Raw genomic sequence first — 25,657 nt, 5'->3', positions numbered from 1 at the left:
CCACCCCCGAGAGAGAGAGAGACTGAAGCACAAAAGGAGCCGCGGGGAGCGGACCGGTAGAGGCTTCGGAGGAGACAGAAGCACAAAAGGAGCCGCGGGGAGCGGACCGGTAGAGGCTTCGGGGCAGACTGAAGCACGGAAGGAGCCGCGGAGAGCGGACCGGTAGAGGCTTCGGGGCAGACTGTATAAGGACAGAATAAAGAAAAGCCTGACCACCGCCAGACCTTGTCGTGTGTCTTTCCTGCCGGCCGGGAGCGGACATCGACAATCAGTATGGTTTTGCACTGTGAGAGGAGGTTGTAAAAGAATGAGAGTTTCTCTTACAGCTTGCTTTAGGTTTACTGACCTCTCACTCTCTCTGCCCAATGTTTCAGTGAGGGATGCTTCTGGTAGTGAGCTAAGCAAAAGGTAGATTTTGTCTTCTTCTCACTAGCTGTTGTATAATTGTGACAGTTCAGGGAAAACAGGTAGTTAATACTGAGGTCCTCTCTTGTCATTCATGATAATGGTACAATCATAGGATGAATATGAAATTTAAGTAAGGGTGAAGTTTCATAAACATGAAGTTAAATTGTAGAACCAGAAATTTAAAGGTTAAAAACAAGATGCTGTTTCTCAGCTAGAAACAGCACTGGGCCTCGTGACTCAGTCCTAACTCAGCCCTGCAGAAATAAAAACAACCTCTGTGGTTGTGATATGCTGGGGATGTGCTATGCCAGGGAACTCAGAGATAGAGCCTGCCATTATGCTAATCAGGGTTGTAAAATATGTCAGACTCAAGTCTACAGAAACCAGGTGTCTTAAAGACAAGTTGTGCAGAACAAAGACAGTTAATTAACTCTGACCTGCTGGTCACCCCTTATGAACTGACCAATAGCAGATAGATAAGATGCCCACCGCTCCGCACTAACTGTAATGATTGGCTTCTGTAATAAATGCTTACATTGCAGTTTTTCCCCCTTAAAAACACCAGCCCTGCCCCAACTCAGGGTTCTCCGTTTCTACCTGTTTGGAGGATCCCGTGTACACGGAATAATAAAAACCCCTTTGTTTTTACATGAGAGCGAGGCCCTTGGAGTCTTCCTTGGGACACCGGTCTAAAATTTTGGAGGCCCCAGCGAGATCATACTGAGATCAGACCTCCTCGCCCAAGGGAGACCCCAACGGCACCTCTCTGGGGTAAGCAGTACGGCCGGTTTTTGTTTACTTTCATCTTGATCGATCACTTATTTTCTCCTCTTTCTTTTACTGCCCTGAACCGTTCATTTTCTTTGGTTCTGATTTCAAAGGCAGTTTGTTTCTCTTGGGGGACGCCCCAAGGTTCCCCTGAGGAACATTCGTCGGTGGCTCACCAGTTCGCGTAGGCAGGTCGTTCCTGCTGTGTCGGGCAGGTCACTCCTGCCATTAGTTGTAGCCATTACACGGCTACGTTCACATAGGCAGGTTGCTCCTGCTGAGTCGGGCAGGTCGCTCCTGCCATTAGTTGTAGCCATTACATGGCTACGTTTACGGTGGAATACTCCGCTGGTTCGTTTCCACCTGGTGGTTTTGGTATGTGTGTGCGTGATGCTGGCTTGTGAGTTGTGTTCTAAAATGTAAACTTTTTGTGTTTGTCTGTGTCTTCCCTGTTTGTTGTTATTATTCTCTTTTTCTCCAGGATAAGATGGGACAGACAACTTCATCTCCTCTCTCCCTTACTTTAGACCATTGGCCCGAGGTTTGAGAGTGAGCTCACAATCTTTCTCTCCAGGTTAAAAAGGACATGATTAATGATGGTACAGCTGAGGGAAAAATGCCCTCTCCTTGGTTGCCTGTTTAAACTTGTTACTAACTTAGGGGCTTGTTGCCCATTTCTGTTGCAGGATCCATATGGCTTATTAGATCCAAGGTTCATAATAAGAAAAATTATTTCCTTTAGCTCACCAAACTATGCAAGAAACAACCTTCGTTTGTGTCTTTAATGTTGTGGTGCCTTGTTTAATATATAAGTCTTCAACTGATTGTTTACAACCTTGGCATGCCTTTTAAAAGGAGTATTTTTCTTTCTGGTTAAAATGTAAACATATGTGCACATATATGCGTATATGTATGGTTTTTAAGAATCATATCAACTTTACCAAGTGAAAACCAGGTCATACTGTAATTGAACCAGTAAAAGGGTTATAGTTTTTTTTAAAAAAACAGCATTTTAATATGGTAAAAAGACATAAAATAATTAAATATGATTTAGACTACTAGAAGGTGACTTCAAGGGTTTTGTTTTGAGTTTTAATGATGTCTAAGAAGCGAGAGAAAAGGTAATTGACTGGTGATAGTAAAAAGGAGGGACAAAGAAAGTGGTTTGTCTTCAAGTAAAAATGTCTGGCTGTGCCAGAATATGAAAGAAGATAAAACTTGGAGGTATATTATAAGTTATAAAAAGCACGAGATGATGTGAATTTTATTTGTCTTGGTTATAGTACTGAAAACAGCAGGTTTGACAAGAAGTAAATGTGTTCAAAATTTGACAATATTAGATCAGTGTTGGTAGATTTATTTATAAGATTCTAAACCTTTGCTACAAGGTGTTTCCATTAATATGAGATTATAGATGATAATAGAGTTAAGATATAAGTTCTTACATGTGCTGTGGACATCTGAGAGATTATATGGCACAATTTTGTTACCTATGAAAAAGCTTCTTTTTGTTAAGTATGTAATTTCAGTAAAATGATGGCCTGCCACGTGGCACCCTGGGACAAAAGGTGGTGTGCCATCCAGATAAAGCCTGCTCTCTGATCCGGAATGCCAAAGCCATGTTTTCCCTTTGTCCCACCCTGATTGGACTTCCAGAGGTAAGGGGGTTTCCCCAGCTTCGCCAGTTGTTCTCTTTGCAACTCAGTTGGCCCCACATGTTAGAAAAAAGATTACAAAGGTTTGAGAGTTTTTGAGAAAATGCCCCTCAGCCAGTTGATAGAAATAACACAAGAGATCTTTTAAAATTTAGAAAAAAAAAAAAACCACCCTGAGATAGTGCTCCTCCAGTTCGTAAATGACTTGTTAATAGCCTTGACCCCCTCCCCCCCCCCAGAAGCTTGTAAGCTTATCGAGAGGCAACTGAGAAACTGTTAAGGACTTTGAGGCAATTAGGCTATAAAGTCTCAGCTAAAAAGGCCCGATCGTGCTGTCAGGCTATGACTTATCTGGGCTACAAATTGCAAGAAAAAAAAAAAGAGGACTTTGTCTAAAAAAGAGCCCAGGCTATATTGCAGATCCCATTCCCAGAAACTAAGAAACAGGTGTGCGAATTTCTGGAAGCTGTCAGATACTCCAGGCTGTGGATTCTAAATTTTACTGAAACAGCTCACCCCCTATATGGCTCCCTTAAGGGAAAAACTCACTAAACTGGACTTATAAATGTAAACGGATCTTGCAGCAGCTCAAGTGGGCCTTGACAGAGGCCCCAGCCCTGGGACTCCCTGATGTTACCAAGCCATTAATTTTGTTCATAGATAAACTCAGGGACATTGCCAAAGGAGTCCTAACCCAGGACATTGGCCCTTAAAAGAGGCCTATAGCCTATCTTTCCAAAAGGCTCAATCTAGTAACAAGAGGGTGGCCTCCATGCCTAAAAATTCTGGCCGCTGTGACAATGCTACTTAAAAGAGGCTAAGAAACTCACTTTTGGACAGAAGATTTCTGTAATGACCTCCCACAGTTTAGAGACTCTTATCAAAACCCCTCCCGAAAATGTGAATGCTAAAATCTCACACTATTAGGCCCTGCTCCTAGACCCAGAATTGGTAGTTTTCAAAACTTCTTCAGCTTTAAACCCAGCCACCCTTATGCCTGACAACGACCTGAGAAATTTCACAGATGAAAGCAGCTTCATCCAGAACGGCAGAGACAGATGAGTGGCCGGGACAGCAGTGACCACCAAAAAGGAGGTACTCTGGGTTAAAAGGGTTAGAGCCTGACATCTCTGCCCAAAAGGCGGAGCTCATTGATTTGACTGAGGTACTAAAACTAGCCACGAGAAAGAGGGTAAACATCTATACTGATAGTAGATATGCTTTTGCTACTATACATATACATAGAACCATCTATTAAGAGCGAGGTCTCTTAACCTCGGCCAGAGCTAAGATTAAAAAAAAAAGAGGGCTCCACAAATCCTAGATTTGCTGGCAGCAGTCTGGCTGTCAGCAGATTGCTGCTATTCACCTGAGGAAACAATTTGGCAGATCAGGCCGCTCGAAGAGTAACAATTACATCAGAGAGGCCAGCCGAGAAAGTAACTGCTCTGATGCGAGTCCCCCCGACCTTGTCAAAACCAGTCTACACAAAAAAAGACTACACTGGTTGTTGTGAGCCATCTAACGGATTCCAGTCCCTGTGACTAAAAGACAAGTACAAAATTTCTAGGAGCCACAGGACTGATCCAGAGTTTGGGACCCTGGCAGAGGCCTGTTGCCTACCTTTCCAAGAGACTTGGTTCTGTGGCAGCCAGATGGCCACCCTGTCTGCGGTGATTTCCTCAATGGCCCCCTCATAAAAGAGGTTTAAAAATTGACTTTTGGACACAAACTCTTAATTGTTTCCTCCTATTCACTGGAGACTCTCATCAAGGCCCCACCAGACTGATGGATATCTAATTCCTGAGCTATACATTATCAGGCACTATTTCTGGAAACAGCAGCTTCAAACTCTGTCTACTTTGCTGCCTGAGGACGACCCCTCATCACCTCACCACAGTTGTACTGAGGTCATTGATCACCTCACGGAACATCGACCTTATCTAGTGGATAAGCTACTGTCTAGAGTTCCATCCTACTTCTCTGATGAAAACAGTTATGTCTCTCAAGGTAAGCAGGTCATGGGAGCTGCCGTTACACAAAATCTTAGGTTCTATGGGAACAAATCTTAGAGCCAGAGACATCAGCATAGTGGGCTAAACTCGTTGCCCACACTGAGGCCTCAAGTTGTCTTTATCAAAAATGGTGTTTACTGTCTTCTGGAGTCAAAAGATTAAAATTGCTTCCCAAATTTGGACTTGTTGGCTGCCATCTAGATGCCAAGGAGAGTGGCTACTATCTGCTGTATAAGCCATTGGGCAGAAGATGATCTTGTTATACGGGAAAATAATTTGGCAAATGCCACCTTCCAAAAGACAGCCAAAAAGCCCCAAAATCAGTGGGGATTGAGATAAGCTTGACATTACTGCTGATCTCACCTATTTTCTTTGTCAGAGCCCATTTGCACTTAAAAAGACCAGCATCTGGCAGCTCAACTTCCGAGAGATTCCCGGGGGCTAATATCAAGCTAGCCCAGTCTGTGAGCTTGAGATGCCCTCAGTGCCAATTGGTAAATCTAAAAGTACTGCAACAAATAAAAACCACTGGTTATCGTGGGACTATGCCTAAAAACACTGGAAAATAGATTTTACAAAAATAAAAAGCCTGAACTTCAAGGATATAAGTGTTTTCTACTTAGTCTGAGTCAGCTCTGATAGCAGTTTCTCTGATTTGGTCTCCCTTTTTATCTGTGGGGTCCGACAATGGCCTGGCTTTTATAGCCTAGTAACTCAAATTAACCTAAGCTTTGCAGATCAATTAAAAAACTCGATTGGGCTTACCAGCCTCAGAGTTCAGAAAAGGTAAAAAGATAAGTTAGATTTTAAAGACTATAATTACTAATGGCCTTAAAAACTGGCGAAAACTGGGTGAGTCTCTTTTCCTTCTGCCCCTTTGCATGCGTGATACATCCCCTATGTTACAGATATTTCCTCTTTTGAGGTTTTATGTGAGAAGGTTTCTAAAAATTAGCTGATTTAACTAATCAAGATCTTATTAAGTCTCCCCCAGACTTTTCAGCTAGCTGTGACTTCCATCCACTGGTTACTTCGCTGCTGCCCACTGCAGCTAAAGAGCCTAGGCACCTGGACAAGGGACCTCACTGTAAATCTCTTGAGAGCGACCTCACCCTGAATCTCTCAAGCCGCAATGGACTGTCAAAGTAGCTAAAAGCCTGCCTGGATTCAACGTTCCCACTGCAGACAGGTCCCAACTTCAAAAGACCATCAGCCTGCGGATAAGTGAACTGTCATTTCTTCCAAGGACACTTTAAAGCTTAAGATTGTCTAATATAACTGATAATTTTGTGTTCTCCTCCTTTGTAGAGACCCCAAGGAGGCCTCTGTCTGACTTAAAAATTGTTACTTGTATGATAAAACAGAACAAATTTAAATGTTGGTTTTCTTTCTTCTTTTGGTTAACAGCTTTAATGACAGCTGCAAGACCTTTGTCAATCCTCCTACTGGGCCTTATGTTGTAAACAAGTTGATAAACTATGTCAAAGTTCTTAAAAGCTTGTGATTTTAAAGACACATGCAAAGTTATAAACAGATGCTAATGAGTCAATCAATGGAAAATGTTGTACTCTAAGAAAATAGCTTCGTTATATGTGTATTATAACAAATCTGTAAAGTGACTTACTAAATGTTTTTTTATCCTTTTTCCCTAACTGATATGTTAAGTGACCTAATTGATATGTTGAGTAACACTCTCCTCTGTAAAAAATTACAAGAATCTCACCTAATTGATATGTTAACCATTGTTGCCCTCTACAAACTACAAAAGCTGTGCTAAAACAAGCTAACAAGGGTTGTTGATCACTGCTAGGCACCTCTACTCTCTGTTAAAGAAAACTAGAATGGCAATTAATTTACATTTGTTTAAAGTAACCTGCTTGTGTGCAGAGAGATTTGCGTGTGAGTTTGGCCCTTTACTCTGACCTTGACACATAACTGCCGTTTTCTGTTCTGTATGGCACCTTATTGCCTCCCTCTCCCCTCACCTATCTATCTAGGCCATAAAGAATTTGGGTTTCTGGTGACCTCCTCCCGACCCGGTGATGATCTATCATAAAATAAGCCTGCCCCAAAGTTTGAAAACTGTTTAGCTTCAAAAAAAAAAAAAAAAAAAAATTACCGGGTAATACTGTGGCCCAAACCCCAATCGGTGCTTTCCTTTTGTTCTGTGTGTATCAAATGAGTTAGCTATCAGATCTTTGTAAAACTTAAGTTTCAGCTTCTTGTAACTCTTGACCTCTTCACACCCACTAGCGAAAACGAGCTGTCCTGGGATGATTGACTTCCCCACTTCTTCTCCAAATGTTGCTGCAGACGTGCCACTCTGGGATGGTGTCAGTCTGCAGGATGAGAGTAATTTGAGAAAACACCGGGGGCTCCCGAGATTGTCAGAGCTAGGCGAACAGCAATACAGTTTCCAGACTCCGGTCAACAAGTTTGATGGCTCTACAGGTTTCTTTATAAATCACATAACTCAGTTTATTAACTCCCAAGTCTCTCAGATAAAAACAATTACTCTCAAGAGTAATTGTCACTCTCAAGAGATTTACGGTGAGGTCCCTTGTCCAGGTGCCTAGGCTCTTTAGCTGCAGTGGGCAGCAGCGAAGTAACTAGTGGATGGAAGTCACAGCTAGCTGAAAAGTCTGGGGGAGACTTAATAAGATCTTGATTAGTTAAACAAGACAACAATATACTCCCTTGGCTACAATTATACCTCTAAGATTAGAGGTATTATGCATGAAGAGAGGGGAATGTAGAACCAGAAATTTAAAGGTTAAAAACAAGATGCTGTTTCTCAGCTAGAAACAGCACTGGGCCTCGTGACTCAGTCCTAACTCAGCCCTGCAGAAATAAAAACAACCTCTGTGGCTGTGATATGCTGGGGATGTGCTATGCCAGGGAACCCAGAGATAGAGCCTGCCATTATGCTAATCAGCGTTGTAAAATATGTCAGACTCAAGTCTACAGAAACCAGGTGTCTTAAAAGACAAGTTGTGCAGAACAAAGACAGTTAATTAACTCTGACCTGCTGGTCACCCCTTATGAACTGACCAATAGCAGATAGATAAGATGCCCACCGCTCCGCACTAACTGTAATGATTGGCTTCTGTAATAAATGCTTACACTGCAGTTTTTCCCCCTTAAAAACACCAGCCCTGCCCCAACTCAGGGTTCTCCGTTTCCACCTGTTTGGAGGACCCCGTGTACACGGAATAATAAAAACCCCTTTGTTTTTACATGAGAGCGAGGCCCTTGGAGTCTTCCTTGTGACACCGGTCTAACAAAATATACATGAAATTTATCACTCACAATAATTACATAATCATAGGATTGACTCTGGCAGGAATTGTTATGTGATTCCTGGGTTTTTAGACATAGACACCAGGGTTTTTACCAGGCTAAATCAGGCCTCCATTTCACCATGGCTGTCCAGCTACAATGGCTCTGCTGTATTTTTTTCACCTTCCTACTCTACCTAAACACTCCCTACTCTCATACATCCATTTAGCTCATTTGAAAAATACTTGTGTCCATTCTCTACTTGTTTATCCTTAAAGGACGTCCTTTGCTGAAGTGATGAGGTACCCTTTTGATAGGTCGTATTTTCTAGCTCACTTATCAACTGCTTAACAAGGAAGGAAATCATCTAACTGAAGGATAGATTTAAAATTCCCATTTTTCTAGCTGGTAAGACATTTTCCTTGAGTGTTAACATGTGTTGATGCTTTCAAATCCTCTAATATGTTTCCTTCTAGCCTTTAGATTTCTATTTTTTTTGTTCTGATAAGAATTTAATAGTGAGCCCACTACCACTGATATTCTGTGAGTCAGTGATTAATTCCTCATGCAGAACTTGAGTAGATAACAACTGGACATATGAAGATATTGATCAACAAACAGTACTCACAAATTGTTTTGTAGTTTACACTGTGTCATAAGGAGTAAGTGTAAATGCAAATCTGTTACTTAAAGAAACATTTCTTTGTTGTTGTTACTGGAGTTAAACCCAGTCCATTGTATTCTAAACACTGGTTCTAACACTGAGCTGTATTCTGAGCTATAGTCCCAGGAACTGGATATGTCATTTTCCAAGAGAATAAGTGACTTAGAGCATAAGTGAACAGAATTCACAGGATCTGTGCCATATTCTTGCCATATAAGTCTTGTATTTGGATGAACATCTTTCATAAATAGAATTGTTTAATCAACATTTTTTAAAGTGTTGGTACTTACTCACTGAGTTTATTCCATGCAGACCCTAAATTAATAGAACTGGTTTAAGTCAAACAATAAATCAATATCTTTTTGTATTTACAGTGGGATTATGAGACCTGGCTTGAATGCCATTATGGGGCCTACAGGTGGAGGCAAATCTATGTGAGTATAACAAAAACTATAAGCAAACCTTCTGAGTGCAATTTAATTGTGATATTTAAAAGTTACATTTATCTTCTATGCCAGATTGATATGATTGATATGCAGCTGTTGACATTATTAGGAGATAATAGGGAAGAAAAATAAAGCAGTAAAATTGAAGGAGGCAAGTGGAGCAGAAGGTATAGTTGGGGACATGAAAATTGTTCACTGGGGACATGAGAACATTTCTTCAGTTTGACCCCACAAAGTAGATAACATTTCAGAGATCTGTGCTGACTAAGCCAGTGTTGCCTTTGGCTTATATTTTTGAGAATTCTTATGGCACCTAACTAAAAGAAAAGTGAGAATTTAAAAATTATGCTTTAATGCTCATAATAAAGCATAATGTTGTAAACAATGGAGAAATGTTTTGAAAAATATGTCCTTAGGGAATTTTGTTATTATGCAAAGATCAAAAAATGTACTTACACAAAAATAACTGCAGTGTTACTGTGATGTAATCTTTCTTTATCAAATTCTAATTATTAGCACATATTAACTGAAAAATATAATGAGCTTTATTATGACATTTTCATACATACAGATAACTCACTTTGCTTTTACCACCTTTCCTATTATCCTTTCTTACTCCCTAGTCTCTTTTTCCCTTCTCTAATATTCCCTGTAAGGGAATATTTTTCATATGTGTGTGCGTGTGTGTATTTACATACAGATTATCAAAGCTAGTTGAACTATAGAATCTTTTACTAGCTCATAACTTGAGTAGAATTTGAACTTAACTAGTTTATAATTGGAACAAAATTACATTTGAGAGTAGCTGAGAGGTACAGCTTGAATTGGAGGGGAAAAAATCCCATAAAATATATGTATTTTTATAGGTTGTTAGATGTGTTAGCTGGAAGAAAGGATTCGCCTGGATTATCTGGAGATGTTTTGATAAATGGAGAACTACCACCCGCTGATTTCAAGTGTAATTCAGGTTATGTGGTACAAGTAAGTATACATGGGTCTCTCTGTTTCTACATGAGCCAATGTCTTGAGTTATGCATTAGTGTGCTTCCAGTGAATTACATGATGTGCTTGTAGAACTAACTTTCTTTACACCAACTTTTCACAATATTCCACTATTTGAGGTAGTGTTAAAGGAAGAGGCAGAGAGGATCTGGAGTAAGAGCCTCCTAGGGCAGAGGCATCAATTCCAACTGTTGCATCATTTCTAAAACCCACTACTGTTGTCTTTTTCTGCTCTCCTTTCGCCTTTCTCCTTTCCTTAGCTTAGAGAGGTATCCATGGGCAATCCCTGTATGCAGCGGTCTGCTATTAGTAATTGTGCAACCTGTGCTGTCCTTGGGTGTGCAGTGGGGGATGGAAATGTCTGTGTATGTAGTTAACTGCAGTTGGTAGAATTGAAAGATCACGATTAGCTAGAAATTGCCTTTAGTATGTAATTTTTGAGGATTAAAATACACATACTAGACCGATGGTCTTAGAAAAGCCTCAGGATGTCTCATTAAAATACCGTGTTGTCTGAAGGATGATGTTGTGATGGTCACGCTGACTGTGAGACAACATTTAGAGTTCTCAGCAGCTCTTCGGCTTCCAACAACTATGAAGAATGATCAAAAAAATGCAAAGATTAACGATCTCATTGCTGAGCTAGATCTGGATGGAGTGGCAGATTCCAAGGTATTGTGAATAAAACGGAGGGAATCATAGCTAGGGAATAAAATCTCTCCAGGCTCTTTAATAGCTGTGTACTAACTTCTTTCTCCTGTTTCTCTCTTCCTCATTTCAGTTCCCCTCTCTTCCTCCAGGGGACTTGTTCCAATGTGTTTCTGAGGCATATGTCTGAAATTGACTGATGAGAAGCAAGAATTCCTGCTCTATTTCACTTTGCTCTAATGTGGTTTCCAAAATTATATTCAGTCATATTATTATTTACTTGTAGTTTTTACTCAAACTATTTTTCCATAGGCTTTCTTTTGATGTTTGTCTCATACCTCTCTCCTCTTTTACCTTTCTTCTGCTAGTATTTATTTCCAGACTCTTATTTGCCTTTTTTTTTTTTTTTTTTTTTTTTTTTTTTTTTTTTTTTTTAGAATTTTTATATGCCTTGTGGGCAGGGGTACCAAAGAGCAGACAAAGTAATGTTTTCTGTTGTGAGTTGTGAAGATTAAGGAGAAAAAATGAGAGAAATCATTGAAATTTAGACTTGACCAGTCAGTGTGGAAGCTTTGACGTGTGGGTGTTTGGAGGCAAATATATTAGTTAGATTGTAGTGACTTAGCTGTCCTTAGAACAACGAAGAATGGGAATTCTATACGAATTCCTAATATCATTACTTGTTGACAGACTGTTGTATAAAGTATATTTTGTTTGGAAAAAAAACTTTGAGATATCTCTATTTACCACTTGTTTTTCTTTTATAAGTGCTTGTGATCTTTGCTTTGGTTCTGTTTACCTGATTTTCTGAGTGAGATACTTTCTTTTACTTTCTTCTTCACATTTAAGCAGTCGTTGCCCTAAACTACTTGTTTGTATTTCTGTGGAAAACAAAAGCCATTGTTGAGCTATTAGAATTCACATAGTCCAGTTGATCAAAATAATTTTAATTTTTAATGGTATTTTAAACAAAAGAGACGTAAAGAACATAGTCTGATCACTATGATACAATGATTAGATAGTTAATATATTTGCATACTATTTACTTAGATATGTCAGCTGTTAAAATCTTCTCCAATGATTATTACAACTATTTGTTTCTGAAATATTTTATAGAAGTTTTATAACATTTTATGCTTGAATACTTATTACATATCTGTAAAAAATAAGGAAATTACCTAAATAACACTACTACCAGTTATCAAAATGGACACTATATATCTTCATGTCACCAGGTGTGTCAACCCTGTTTTGATTTACATTTAATTATTATCTCTCAGGAGGCTCTTAGTTACAGAATTGTTTCTTCCTGCCTCTTGCAAACCTTGCTACCTCCCTCACCACACACAGTGACCCTGCCTGGTGGCAAAATTCAGCCAGTTTGCCTGTGCAACATCCCATTTTCTGGATTTGTCTGAAAGGGTAAATCAGAATTGTGCCCTGAGACAGATTATAGGCAGAATCAGTCTGGAAAGCCGTATGGAAATTGAAAAGGTGCTCATATGGTAGAAGGTGAGCTTTCCTGGCTCCCAGTTCATTCCCTTGTAATTTTATTTGGAGATTTTTGGCCAGAATACTAGGGAGATGTATTGTTAGAAGGTTAATAATTTTCTATAGATTCTTTCTTCTTTTTCTCCTGTCTGTCTGCTCTGTTTTGAGTGTGATTTCACTGTGTCAGTACTATGCCTTTTCAGGGTTCTAATTTCCTACCTTAAAATGAAATGCTCAGCTTTATAAGGCACATCTACAACTGTGACAAGTATGGGCTTTATATCAGGTCTTATCATTTAACGGCTCTGAACTGAGTCTCAGTCTACTCATCTGGTGAAAGGGAAACCTTCTCTAAGTGTGTGGTTACTTACTGTTCAGAATAATAAGGAAATAAGAGATAGATTGTCTGTTATAGGACTGTTACAGGTTAGTTCACCAAATGACAGGAACCCTGGTCATATCTACAGATTCTGATAATGATTTGTGTTTTAGGTTTTGTCCAAAGGAGAGAGGAAAAGAACCAGTATTGCAGTGGAGCTGATCACTGACCCTCCCATCTTGTTCCTGGAAGAGCCCACGACTGGATTAGATTCAAGCACAGCATATGCTGTTATTTTGTGCCTGAAAAGGTAAATGCTACTGGAACATTGCTCTTTCATTTATTTAATATAAATCACTGATCACATCTGTGTGCTTAGTATTTTTAGTGAAGGGAACTCAGAATTGAACAGCAAAATTTCTTTTTCTTAGAAAGAAACAAAGCTGTGCTGTCAAGAAAGAAGAAACAGGAGTGTAGGGAAAGCTGGCCATGGTGGGATGGGGGCTGTGACATGTCAGCTGGGAGGCAGTGAGAGAGACCAGGCTGCAGGTGGCAAGAGAGAGCCATAGTTGGAGGGAACAACCTGTGGTGCAGGGCCCGAGGAGGCCTGCTATTTGTGGAGCATCAAAGAAACCAACCAGGTATAGAACCTGTGACTAGAGGGAGAGGAGGTTGGCAAGGGTGTTGTCACAGCAGAATACCACAGACCAGGTGGCTGAATGATAGAAATCAATTTTCTTACAGCGCTGGAGGCTGAAAGTCTGAGATTAAGATGTTCCCAGGCTTGTTTATTCTGAGTTGTTTATCATTGGCTTATAGGTGTGTGTGTGTGTGTGTGTGTGTGTGTGTGTGTGTGTGTGTGTGTGTGTCCTAATCTCTTAAGTGGACATCAGTTAGGTTAGGACCCTGTTGATGGCTTTGTTTAATCTGAATTAGCTCTTTGAAGACTCTACCTCCAAATGTACCCACTTTCTGAGGTACTGGTATCAGGACTCCAGCATACGAGTTCTGAGCAGGATACTTCAGCCCATCACAGGTAGAAATGGGATGGCAGTGGGCTGTGTTAGTGATGTTACATGGAGCTATTAGGCCACTGTGAGAATTGTAAATTTTACTCTGCATAGGGGATGTGGGAGATGTTTTCAGAGTAGTTCTAGAGCACAGCACAGGCAGCTGCAGAGAAGCTGCACAATTCACAGTGGGTAGTTCAAGGACACCAGAAAAAAGCCAGTTTAGGTTGTGTCACAGAACTGCTGTCACTGTTTTTTCCTAAACATTTTGTGTTGTGTGACATACTACCTTCTCTCCTTATGCAGAGAGCTCTAATCCATCCTTGTCAAGCATTGTTATGCATGCTTACCTCATGGGGTCTAGTTAACATGCAAATTTAGTTTCAGTAGGTCTGAGGTGGAGTGCAGTATTCTCCATTTCTATTCTCTTAGAAGAGATACTCACCTGAAGTCCCTGATCTGCAGACCATACTTTGAGTATTAGGGCTCTCAGCTTTTCATCTTTTACCAGCTCCTTATTGCCTGGTGGCCAGGAATCTCATTTCTGAGGGAAGGGTGTATCATAGGTCGTCTTTGCTGCAGCCTCTTTATCTTTTTCATCCAACACGACAAACACATGCTCACACTCACACACACACACACTCTTTGTTGTATAACAATGAACTCATGTTTTTCAACTAAACCTTTGAATTTTGCACTTTATTATTCTATTTTAGGATTTTCTCTTAGCATGCTTCTTTAGAGCCATTTGATATTCATATCTTCAGACTGGGTTACAAGACTCCTGTTAGCTTACAAGTAACTCTTAGCTTTTGCCTCTGAAATTCTTGGTTTTCCTGCCTGATCCCCTTAGACACAAACACTGCAAGCATTTAGTATTTATCAAATGCTACAAGTAATTCTGATAAAATATCTTTAATCACAGTTTTAAACGGGAATTTTTGACCTTTGTTTCCTCTACCCACTGATAATAACTCCGGTGGAAAGGTATTTAGCGTTGTTTCTGACATGGATGTTGACCAAGGATCAAATCACAAACTTATATCTTGGTAGCTGTGCCTTCTTGGTTAGTTGGTTGCCTTGTAAGACTTACATGTAAAAAGAAGAAAATAATACAGGAACCACTATACAATAACTTTGTAAAAATTACAGTGCAGTTTTCTCCAAAGAATTTCGCAAAGACTTAGTGCTTCATGATATTAATTGTATTACCATAGCACAAGAACAAAAATCAATCCTAAAGCCAAGAACACTGAAATGATCAGTGCAAACCGAAAAAAAAAAAAAGCAAAACAAAACAAAACAAAAAAACCAGCATTGTTTTAATGTTAGCCCATAATGAGTTATCAAACTTGGATGTAGTTGCAGATTTCTTGGAGTGTTGCACTTACCCCTAGAAATTCTAATTCAGTGCCTGAGAAGACTATCCAAGGACCTGCATTTTCAATAAACCTTCTAGTGCATTCTAGACTCTTAAAGTACCATCTTTTAAGGAGCTCTAGTCTTTTTAAATAAAGGCATTATATTTAGATTCCTCAACTATCAAATAGATAATATAAGGTAAGAGAAGAAGTTTGTAAGAGAAAATCAAGTTGAATTGGAAATAAACAGGGTAGTGGTAGGATAGAATATTTTATCAGAAAATGCAAAGTTCAGATGTTTAATGACCTCTTCTTTTCCCTCTCTTAACTTAGGATGGCCATGCAGGGGCGAACAATCATCTTCTCCATTCATCAGCCACAGTATTCCATTTTCAAGCTGTTTGATAGCCTCACCTTACTGACCTCAGGAAAACTAGTTTTCCATGGCCCTGCACATCTGGCTGTGGATTACTTTACATCGGCAGGTATTGTTTAGTTTTTCTTTTTCTTTTCTTTTCTTTTTTTTTTTTTTTTTGTCTTTTTCTTTTTTACAGGTACCAGGGATCGAACTCACGACTGCACACTTGCAAGGCAAGTGCTTATGCCGCTGAGCTAAATCCCCAGCCCCAACTTCTTCATCCAGCTGGTCCTTTATTCACAGAATCCTGGAAGAGAAGAGATAAGATCTCCGAGAGTGCTGTTTGATCTTTGTGTAGAAGTACTTTGGATTCCACCCCTCTGAAATGCCTTTGGCCACTGTGGTGCCCGGATTATTCTTCATTTTGCAGTGCTTTTTTTGTTCATGATGTTTCTTGCCGTTTCTTATCCTACTTGAGTGTGCATGCATGAATGTGTCTAAGTTGAGCCTGTGTCTATTTTATTGCCTAGGTGTGGTCACCTTCCCCTGAGAGTTTATTAAGTAATGTGTTGGGCTTATAGTCAATTTTTCTGTCAGGTGAACATTTTTGAAAAGTTCCAATATCATTCACTTCTTGATATTAAATTGGATAATGCTTCATAAGTTTTTACCCTGGCTTTTTTTTCTTCCTTCATGAGTTCTCATAGAGATGCTATTTCATTTTTTTCTTTTTTTTAATTAAAAAACAAGCAAAACAGAAAAAAAGACTAGAACTGATATAGAATTTCAAAAAATACCAATAAGAAATCATCGCTAGTTGACATGTTACATATTGTTATTTTAGAAGTATTTGTTCAAGTTACAATATCAAAGCATAAAAAATGAACAGACAGTCAAACAATGACAGCACCAACTATTCTGTTTGATGAACTAACAAAAACTTATTAGTATGGTTATCTACCTTGCACACTTAAACATACATAAGTTATATGTGTACACCTAGTTGTTCTTTCCTTTTGAGCACTTTCTTTCCCTTCCATCATTACAACAATCTGTTATACATTTTGGATCTTTTTACTGATTCACTTTATCATTGTTTATTTATTTTTATACCAGAGAGACAATGCAATATTTATAAATGTGAATCTGATTTATTTCACTTAAGAGGAGAGTCTCAAGTTGCCTCCATTTACCTTAAAAAGCCTCAAGATCATCCTTTTTGTAGCCAAGCAATATTCCATGTATAAAAAATACATCTTTTTCATTCATTCTGCAGTTGATGGATATTTTGGTTGTTTCCAAGATTTAGCTATTATAAATTGTGCTGCTATAAACATGAGGGGATATATATATCACTGTGACATGATCTTTTCAATTTTTCTGGGAAAGTACCCAGAAGCGGGATGACTGGATTGAGTGGGATTTCCAATCCTAGTTTTTTGAGGAATCTCCATACTGATTTCCACAGTGGCTGCTCCACTCTACACTCCCACCAACAGTGGAGAGAAGTGTTCCTTTTTCTCCATAGCCCCACCAACATTTATTATTGGTTAATGTCTTGATGGCAACCATTCTTTCTGGAGATGAAATCTCAATGCTGTTTTAATTTTCATTTCTTGAATGATCAGTGATGGTGAGCATTTCTTTATATACTTACTTTTCATTTGTATATCTTCATCTGAGAACTATGTGTTCATCTCAGACACTTGTTTTTTAGAGTGGGTCTTTGAATTTGGGGGGTTTGACGTTTTTGAATTTTTGTATGTTCTGGATATAAGTCCTTTGTCTAAGGGACTGCTGGACACAATTCTTTCCCATTCTATGGATTTTCCATTCACTTTGTTGGTGATTTCTTTTGAAGTCTAAAAACTAATAATATGAGATCCCAGATGTTGATTCTTTGAAATATTTCCCATGCAGTTTGCATCTTGTTCATGAATTCTTTGCCTATCCCTATGTCTTCAAGATAACTACATACCTTATCTTTCAGTAGATTTAGTGTTTTTGTTTTAATATTTAGATCTTTAATCCATTTTGACTTTAGTTTAGTGCATGGTAATAGGCATGGGTCTAGTTACAGTCTCCGACATGTGGAAAGCCAGTTTTTCCAACACCATTTATTAAGGAAGCTATCCTTTTTCCAGAGCATGTGTTTAGCTCCTTTGTTAAATATAAGGTGGCTGAGTGTCCTTGTAGTCATTTTTGCATCTTCTAATCTGTTCCACTGATTCTCAGGTCTATTTCTTTGCCAGTACCATGCTGATTTTATCACTGTAGCTTTGTAGTATAATTTCAAGTCAGGAATTGAGATGCTTCCTGCCTAACCTTTGTTGCCAAGAATTGTCTTTGCTATTCTAGGTTTCTTCTGTTTCCAAATGAATTTTTGGAATGTTTTCTCCAGATCTGTAAGGTATGTCAATGCTATTTTGATTGGGATTGTGTTAACTGTCAGTATAACTGTTTTGGGAGGATGGCCATTTTCACAATGTTCATTCTTCCTAACCAAGAGCAAGGGGTATCCTTCCTCTAGTATCCTCTTCAATTTCCTTTTTAGATTAGTATAATTTTCAATATGTAGGTCTTTTACATTCTTGATTAGGTTGATTCCTAAGTGTTTCATTTCTTTCATTATTGTGAAAGGTATTTTTTCCATAATTTCTCTCTCAGTGAATTTGTTGTTTGTGTACAGAAATGCGGTTGATTTTTGAGTACTTACTTTATATACAGCTACACTGCTGCATTTGTAGTCTTTTGATGGAGTTTTTGGAATCTTCTATGTAGAATATCATGACATCTGCAAGTAGATAATTGAACTTTTTCCTTTCCTTTCCTTATTCCTTTTATTTCTCTCTCTTGTCTGATTGCTCTAGCTAATGTTTCCAGAACTGTATTGAATAAGAGTGGTGTTAGTGGACATCCTCTCTTATTCCTGATTTTAGAGGGGAAGCTTTTGGGTTTTGTCTACTTACATAATGTTGGCTAGTGGTTTATCGTAGATGGCCTTTGTCAGATTGAGGTAGATACCATCTATTCCAAGTTTCTGAAGGGTTTTATCATGAACAAGTGTTGAACTTTATCAAAACCTTTTCTGCATCTATTGAGGTGGTCAAGTGATTTTTGTCTTTGGCTTTGTTGATTTATTTATTGATTGATTGATTTGCATATGTTAAACTATCCCTGCATTCCTGGGATGAATCCCACTTGGTCATAATGTATAATCTTCCTGATGATTTGCTGCATTTTATTTGCCAGTATTTTATTGAGAATCTTTGTATCAATGTTTCATTAGTGAGATTGGCCTGTAGTTCTTTTTGCTTGGATCTTTCTCTGGTTTTGGTAACAGAGTAATACTTGCCTCCAAAAATGAGTTAGGGAGGACTGATTCCCTTTCAATTTCCTTGAAGAGTTTGAGGAGTAGTGTCATTGAATTTTCTGTAAATTTTTTGTAGATTTCAGTTGTCAATCCATCAGGACCTAGGCTTTTCTTTGTTGGTAATTCTTTAATCATGTTAATTTCAGTAGCTGATAATGGGTTATTCAAAATTGCTATATATTCTTGATTGAGCTTTGGTAGTTCATATATTTCTAGAAATCTGTCCATTTCCTCTGTGTTTCCCACCTTATGTGAGTAAAGATTTTCAAAGTAAGTATTCATGATTTTTTGAGTTTCCATGGAATCTGTAGTAATTTCTCTCCTTTCATTCCTTATTGTGTGAATTTGACTTTTTTCTTTCTTTTTCTTGATAAGGTTGGCTAGAGATTTATCAATTTTGTTTATTCTCTCAAAAAACAGCTCTTTGACTCATTAATTCTTTATATTGTTTTCTTAGTCTTAATTGCAATAATTTCTGCTCTGATCTTTATAATTTCCTCTCTTCTTTGAGTTTTGGTTCTTACTTGCTCTTCTTTTTCTACATCTTCAGATATAGCATTAGTTTGTTTATTTGTGCTTGTTCTGTTTTCTTATGTGTCAATTCATTGCTATATATTTCCCTTTTAGGAAAGCTTTCAATGCATCCCACAGGTTGTATCTGCATTTTCATTGAATTGTAGGTATTGCTTAATTTCTTCTTTAGTTTCATTTGTAACTAATTGATTTTTTTAGGATGTTGGTCTTTAATTTCAATGTATTTATGCAGGTTTTGCAATTTCTTTTGCCATTAATTTCCATTTTCAGTACACTATAGTCAGAGAATATGCATGGGATAATTTCAGTCCCTTTACACTTACTTAAGAATAATTTATGGGATAATATGTGGTCTATTTTGGAGGATGTGCCATTCACAGCCGAAAAGAATGTGTATTCTGATGTGGTTGGGTGGAACACTCTGTAAACATCTAGTATACAATTTCCATTTTTCTTTGCTCATAGGTTTGATTCAGTTCTGTTTTTTCTTTGTCTACTTTTTGTCTAGTTGATCTATCTCTTTGTGACAATGGGGCATTACCTCCCCCTATTACAATTGTATTGTTGCTTATTTGGTTTTTCATATCTGTTAGTATTTGTCTTACATGGCTGGGTACCCCTGTATTTGGTGCACATATGTTTATGATTGTTAGGTCTTCTTCTTGAATTATTCCCCTGGCAAGTATGTGGTGACCTTCTTTATCTCTTTTGATCGTTTTTGGCTTGAAGTTCACATTGTCTGCGAATAGAATAGCTACTCCTGCTTTTCTCTCGGTTTCTGTCACATGGAACATTTTTTCCATCCTTTGACTTTTAGTCTATGAGTTTTCTTTTGTGCCAGATGTGTTTTTTGTATATAGCATATTGTTGGATCCTGTTTCTTGATCCATTCTGTCAATCTATTTCTTTTAATAGGTGAATTGAGGCCATGTCCTGGTTCAACTTTGTCATGTTATTTTCCTGTGTTGGTTTTCTGCTCTCCTCCTTTGTTTAATTGCTTGCCCTGTCAGGTGGCTGTTGTTCTGCAAATTGAACTCATTTTTGTCTCTATCTAGTATGTCTTTCAGTACTCTTTCTGGAGTTTGTTTGGCGGACATGAATTTCTTCAGTTGTTCTTTGTCAAGGGAGTATCTTATTTCTCCATTAAACTTCAAAGAAAGTTTTGCAGGGTACATCAATCTGGATTGAAAGTTGTTTTCTTTCAGGGCCTAAAATATTTGACTCCAAACTCTTCTTAACTTAAGGGTTTGTGCTGAAAAGTTTTCCATGATTTTATTGAACTTTCTTTGATAGGTGAGTTGGGTCTTTAACAGCTTTAGTAATCTGTTTTGATGTTGTATGTCTGGAAGCTTAATTATTATATGTCTGGGTGTAGATTTATTTTGATTATAACTGGCATCCTATATACCTCATTTATCCTCATATCAGCTTCTTTTCCTGTGTTTGGAAAATTTTCTGCTATTACTTCTGTGAATAGTTTACCCATGTCATTCACATTGACTCCTGCACTTCATTGATGCCTATTAGTCTTATATATTTTCTCTTTGTATCATCTTATAGTGGTTAGATTATCATTTCATACTACTTTGTTACTTTTAAAAGTTCTATCCTTTCATGATTGCTAGCTGCAATCCCATCCTCAAGGTCTGAAATTCTATCCCCAGCTTCGTTTAAATGTTTTTGCCAGCTTTCAGTAGAAATTTTTATTTCTTGGATATCTCTTTGAATTTGTTTCATGTATTCTACTTCTTTTCTATATTGTTCATTCAAGGCTTCTGTCATTGTCTCATGCTCCTGTACTTTTTTAATCTATGCCTTCTGTAGCTATGCTGAACAACTCCTTTATTAAGGCTGTCATTTCTGTCTTTATGTGAGAGATTATTTCTAATATGATTTCCTCTATAGCCTCATGGATTTGTTTCTTTGCTATAGGTTTGATTCAGTGCTGCTTTTTCTTTGTCTACTTTTTGTCTAGTTGATCTATCTCTTTGTGACAATGGGGCATTAATTTCCCGTATTACAATTGTGTTGTTGCATACAAATCAAACCTATTTCACTTGCTATGTTTTCAGGAATTTCAGGTATACGACTTTTAATGTCTACTATTTTAGTGTCTCCTGTATTTGTTCCTGATGAACTAGATGTCTGAGATTGCATTTTCCTTTTTCATTTTGTCATTTTCACCTTTTGGGCTAATATTTGGTTTTTCAATCCAACTATTCTCAATTGGTGGCAGTGTATAGGGTCCTACTGTGAGGTTAATGTTTATCCAGTTGCTAGGTCCCACAATGAGGAGGATTGCCAGTCACGTGAATTCCTCTTGCAGGGCTTGTTGGGTGAGTCCTGTATTTTTCCTAGGCTGACTAGCCTCGGAGTATTGGTGTAAGTCATCCCTTAGTTCCTGCTGGTACTATGTCTTCAGGTTGCTACAGGCTACCAGATCTACCTGGTACAGTGTTTGCCTCAACTGGGACTCCACTATGTCACTGGGTGTCTCATAAGCATTTTTAGATTTCCTCCAGGTTGGGAAGGCCTTATTGGCACTTTCCTCAACCCACCTGATGTTCTCTGTATGGAGGAAGGACCCACGTTCTTGCTAGGCTCACCAACGTCCTGTGACTGGAGGGGACTTTGCTACTTCTCCTGTTTACCCACTGAAGTCCTCTTTTTTAGGGGCAGACTCACCACACTGATGCAAGCCTGCTGAGGTCCTCTGTTTGGATGAGGGGTTACTGAGTCTCCCATTAGCCCAGCAAGGTTAATCTACTGCAGAAAAGGTTCTGGGAGGGGGAGGGGCAGCCAGAGATCCACAGTAGTACTAGGTTCAGTTGGTCAAGGAAGGAAGGCCAGCTGAAGACCTGCATCCTCCAAAGTCCGGAGGGTGTGGGCGCTGGGCAGCTGAAGACCCACCACCCTCCAAAGTCTGGGGAACAATGTGGTTGGGCACCCAAAGATCTACTGCCCTCTGAGGTCTGGGCAGTGAGGCAGGCCGAGTGGCCAAAGATATGCCACACTCTGAGGTCTGGGAGTCAAGGGGTCCAGGCCACTGAAGATCTGCCACCATAACTGCTACTTCATTTTCTAGTAAAATTAGATTGCAAATTTGGGCTGTGGATGGATGTGAATGAATTATTAGTCAATCAAATAATGAGTCTGACCTTCACAGGGCCAGGATTTCTGTCTTTTCTGCACTGTCTAGTTCTTTGTATTCACATAGACTTAATTAGTTTGTAAAATGCTTCATGCAGTTTGCTTCATTTTAGAAATATTTTGATATGTTTATAGATGTTTTACTATGACCTCAAATACAACTTTAAGAGCTAGGAATATAGCTTAGTGGTACAGCATCTGCCTAGTATGTGCAAAGCCCTGAGTTTAATTCCTGAATCCAAATAAATAAATAAATAAATAAATAAATAAATAAATAAATACAGTTTTAAATATTCACTATCATTTTTAGTTTGTTTAGTCTATTTCTTTAAAACTAATCAAGCACACATGGGAAAATCTAGGGGAGTTTAATCTTCAGATGATTGTGTCACAAGAAGTTAGGGTCAGAGTTCAGGTATGCTGTGATGGTCATGTTCTTTGGAGAGTACTACCCTGGGGATTTTTTCTGTATTTGAAATTATGGCAGTATAACAGATGCTAGTTTAGACCCCTGGATTTAGTAGGTATAGAAGGAGTCATTACTGATGTGTGTACTGCAGTTTTCACATTGCACAGAACACAGAAGAACTTAGAGAGGGGAACTCTGAAAGCACAGTGCACCAAAGTATTTGATTTCTTTTTTTGTCTTTTTAAAAATTTTATTTAAAGAAAGACTGAACAAAACAGAAAACAGGTAGAAATAATACATACTTTCAAAGAATAAACAGTAAGAGATCACTAATTGATATTTACATATTGTCCTCTTACAAATAGTTATTCCAGATACAAAAGTGGAACATATAAAGTGGGAATTCAAACAGTGAGACTACAACCAGTTCTGTTCAACTATCCAACAAAACTTAGTAATGTGGTTATCAATCCTATACACTTAAATATAGGTGTAGTTATCCATATCTTTATTTATGTTGAGATTAAACAAACCCAAGCCAGCTAAAATCATTCTGAACAAAGAATAATAATAGTATTGCTGGATTTTACATCATGACACTGTGGAGTCAGCACTGGATACTGTAGTGCCTTTTTTTCTTCAAAGTATTTGTTCGTTTCATCATGTGTCATAAGATCAGTTCTCATAAACTGTTTGTAGGTTCTACGCTTGCATGAGTCTTAACATGTATTTCTATCCTTTCTGTATTAGAGGGAGGAACAAAACAAAGCAAGACAGAACAAAACATATTACTATAAACACATGAAACAAAAAAGACATATAAGACTGCTGTACAAGGAGTTCTACCATGGTTATTGTGTTGTCTCTTGTTATCTTCAATAGAATTGGCTATATCATCAGACATAGTGTAATAGAATATATCAGTACATAACAGTATTAATAAAAACACAGCTATATATACTATATATATACAAAATATATTATATATATATATACACATATGTATATAGTATAAAACTTCAAAAACAGGTAGTAATCACCCAGAATATGTATCATAGTGAGTCTTGTCATCTTCGGTGTAGTTGCCTATACTCTCAGAGTTGATACTATCAATCATATCAGTTTTGAATAAAATCCGTCGATACCAAACAGCAGTCAAACAAACCAGATTTAACTAAGATCATGATAAAACAGTATAAGTCATACAGGGCTCCAGATTAAGTTAATAAGAAATTAAAAATGATTACTGTGCTAAATCCTGATATTTTTGTGATAGCTGTCTGTGCCCTCAAATCTAATGCAAGTAGACAAACTGGGACAGAATAAAATCTTATCTAAGCAGAGTGGTGTGATTAATATGGGTTTTAATTCTTGATACACTATCAATGATATCTTCTGCTGTCTTTTTAAATACTGTTCCTCATTTTTCACTCCCCTAGGGTGCACTGTGCATTTTTGGGTCTCACCAAGACCCTCGGTTTTAAATTGGCGGGGGGAACCTGCTATTACTTAAGTGGTTCCAAACCTTCTCTCTCCTGGACTTGATCTCTAATTATATTCCTTTACCTATAGAAGCCTGTCTTCCAACCTTTCCACAAACACTGGTCTAGTTGCCCCTACTACTCTCTGGTTCTGTCACATAGAGCATTGTTTTCTCATATTTGGTTTTCGGTCCATAAACTCTTTTTTCAGGTTAATTATATTTCCTATAAAGAACATCTGAGTGGCCACTACCTCCTGATCTACTCTGTCTGTGATTCTCTCTCTCTTTTTTTTTAATTTAGTATATCAAGGCCATCTACATTAGAGATTAACCTTCTCTGCCTCATTTCTGTTGTGCTATTTATTTGCCATTAGTTGTCTGCTTGTCTTCTTCATTCTGCTTTCTGCTCCATTCATTGAATCCTCTCTGCCACTGTTCCTGGAGTCCTGGTACTTTTCTCTTTCTTTAGAATGTCCTGCAGTATTCTCTGTAGAGTTGGATTGGTGGTCATGAATTTCCCCAGTTCCTCTTTGTCTTGGAAGCATCTTGTTTCTCCATTAATTTCTAGAGACAGTTTTGCAGGGTATGTCAATCTGAGTGGAGGTTATTTTCTTTCAAGGCTTAGAATATTTTGCTCCAAGCTCTTCTTGACTTGATGGTTTGGTCGAGAAGTCTGCTGTGATTCTGATGGGCTTTCCTTTATAGGGGATCTGTTTCTTGTCTCTAAAAGCTTTTAATATTCTGTTCTTATATTGAATTTCTGGGATCTTGACTATTATATACCCAGGTGTGGCTCTGTTTGGGTTGTAGCTGGCTGGAGTTCTGTATGCCTCATACATCTGAATATCATTTTCTTTTCCTATGTTTGGAAAGTTTTCCTTAATTATTTCTGTGAATAACCATTGTAGTTCTTTTGTTTATACCTCTGCTTCTTCATTCACATTCTTTATTCTTGAGTTGTAGATCCTCTTGTCGTCTTCTAGCCTTTGTGTTGTTACTGCTTGTTTCCTTGTTATTTTAAAAAAGTTTTTCTTTTCATAATCCCACATTGCAAACCTGTCCTCCAGTTTGGATAATCTATCCTTACTTTCTTTCAAGCAATTTTGCCAGCTTTCAATGGAGTTTTTAACTTCCTGGTAATCTCTTTGAATCTGCTTCATGTCTTCTATATTTTCTTTATACTCTACATTCTCTCCTTTGTTTGTGTTCCTCCATTCTTCCATCTGTGTCTTCTGAGAGGTGCTTAGCATTTCTTTTATTAATCTATTTATATCTTGCTTTACT

At 38.2% G+C, this 25,657-nt stretch overlaps 1 protein-coding gene across 8 annotated transcripts in view; it reads left to right on the top strand.

Annotated features, from left to right (window-relative positions):
- LOC100716350 (broad substrate specificity ATP-binding cassette transporter ABCG2-like) overlaps positions 1 to 25,657 on the top strand; it is a 131,388-nt gene that overhangs the window by 42,122 nt on the left and 63,609 nt on the right. For 7 of the 8 annotated variants that reach the window (XR_010046956.1, XM_063247258.1, XM_013150089.3 and 4 more), the window contains 5 exons: positions 9,164 to 9,223; positions 10,102 to 10,216; positions 10,757 to 10,909; positions 12,869 to 13,005; positions 15,400 to 15,551. Coding sequence is in view for 7 of the 8 variants with exons in the window: in XM_063247258.1 (XP_063103328.1) it covers positions 9,164 to 9,223; positions 10,102 to 10,216; positions 10,757 to 10,909; positions 12,869 to 13,005; positions 15,400 to 15,551 (617 nt within the window). In the remaining variant the exon portion in view is untranslated. The remainder of the gene's footprint in view (positions 1 to 9,163; positions 9,224 to 10,101; positions 10,217 to 10,756; positions 10,910 to 12,868; positions 13,006 to 15,399; positions 15,552 to 25,657) is intronic. The other variant, XM_013150093.3, reaches the window with a different exon arrangement.

This window comes from Cavia porcellus, unplaced genomic scaffold (genome assembly GCF_034190915.1).
Source record: "Cavia porcellus strain 051 isolate PalLab524CR breed Dunkin Hartley unplaced genomic scaffold, mCavPor4.1 scaffold_4, whole genome shotgun sequence".
In the NCBI taxonomy this organism is placed as follows: Eukaryota; Metazoa; Chordata; class Mammalia; order Rodentia; family Caviidae; genus Cavia; species Cavia porcellus.
Note: the sequence above shows the minus strand (reverse complement) of the source record. Positions and strands in the feature narration are given on the sequence as shown.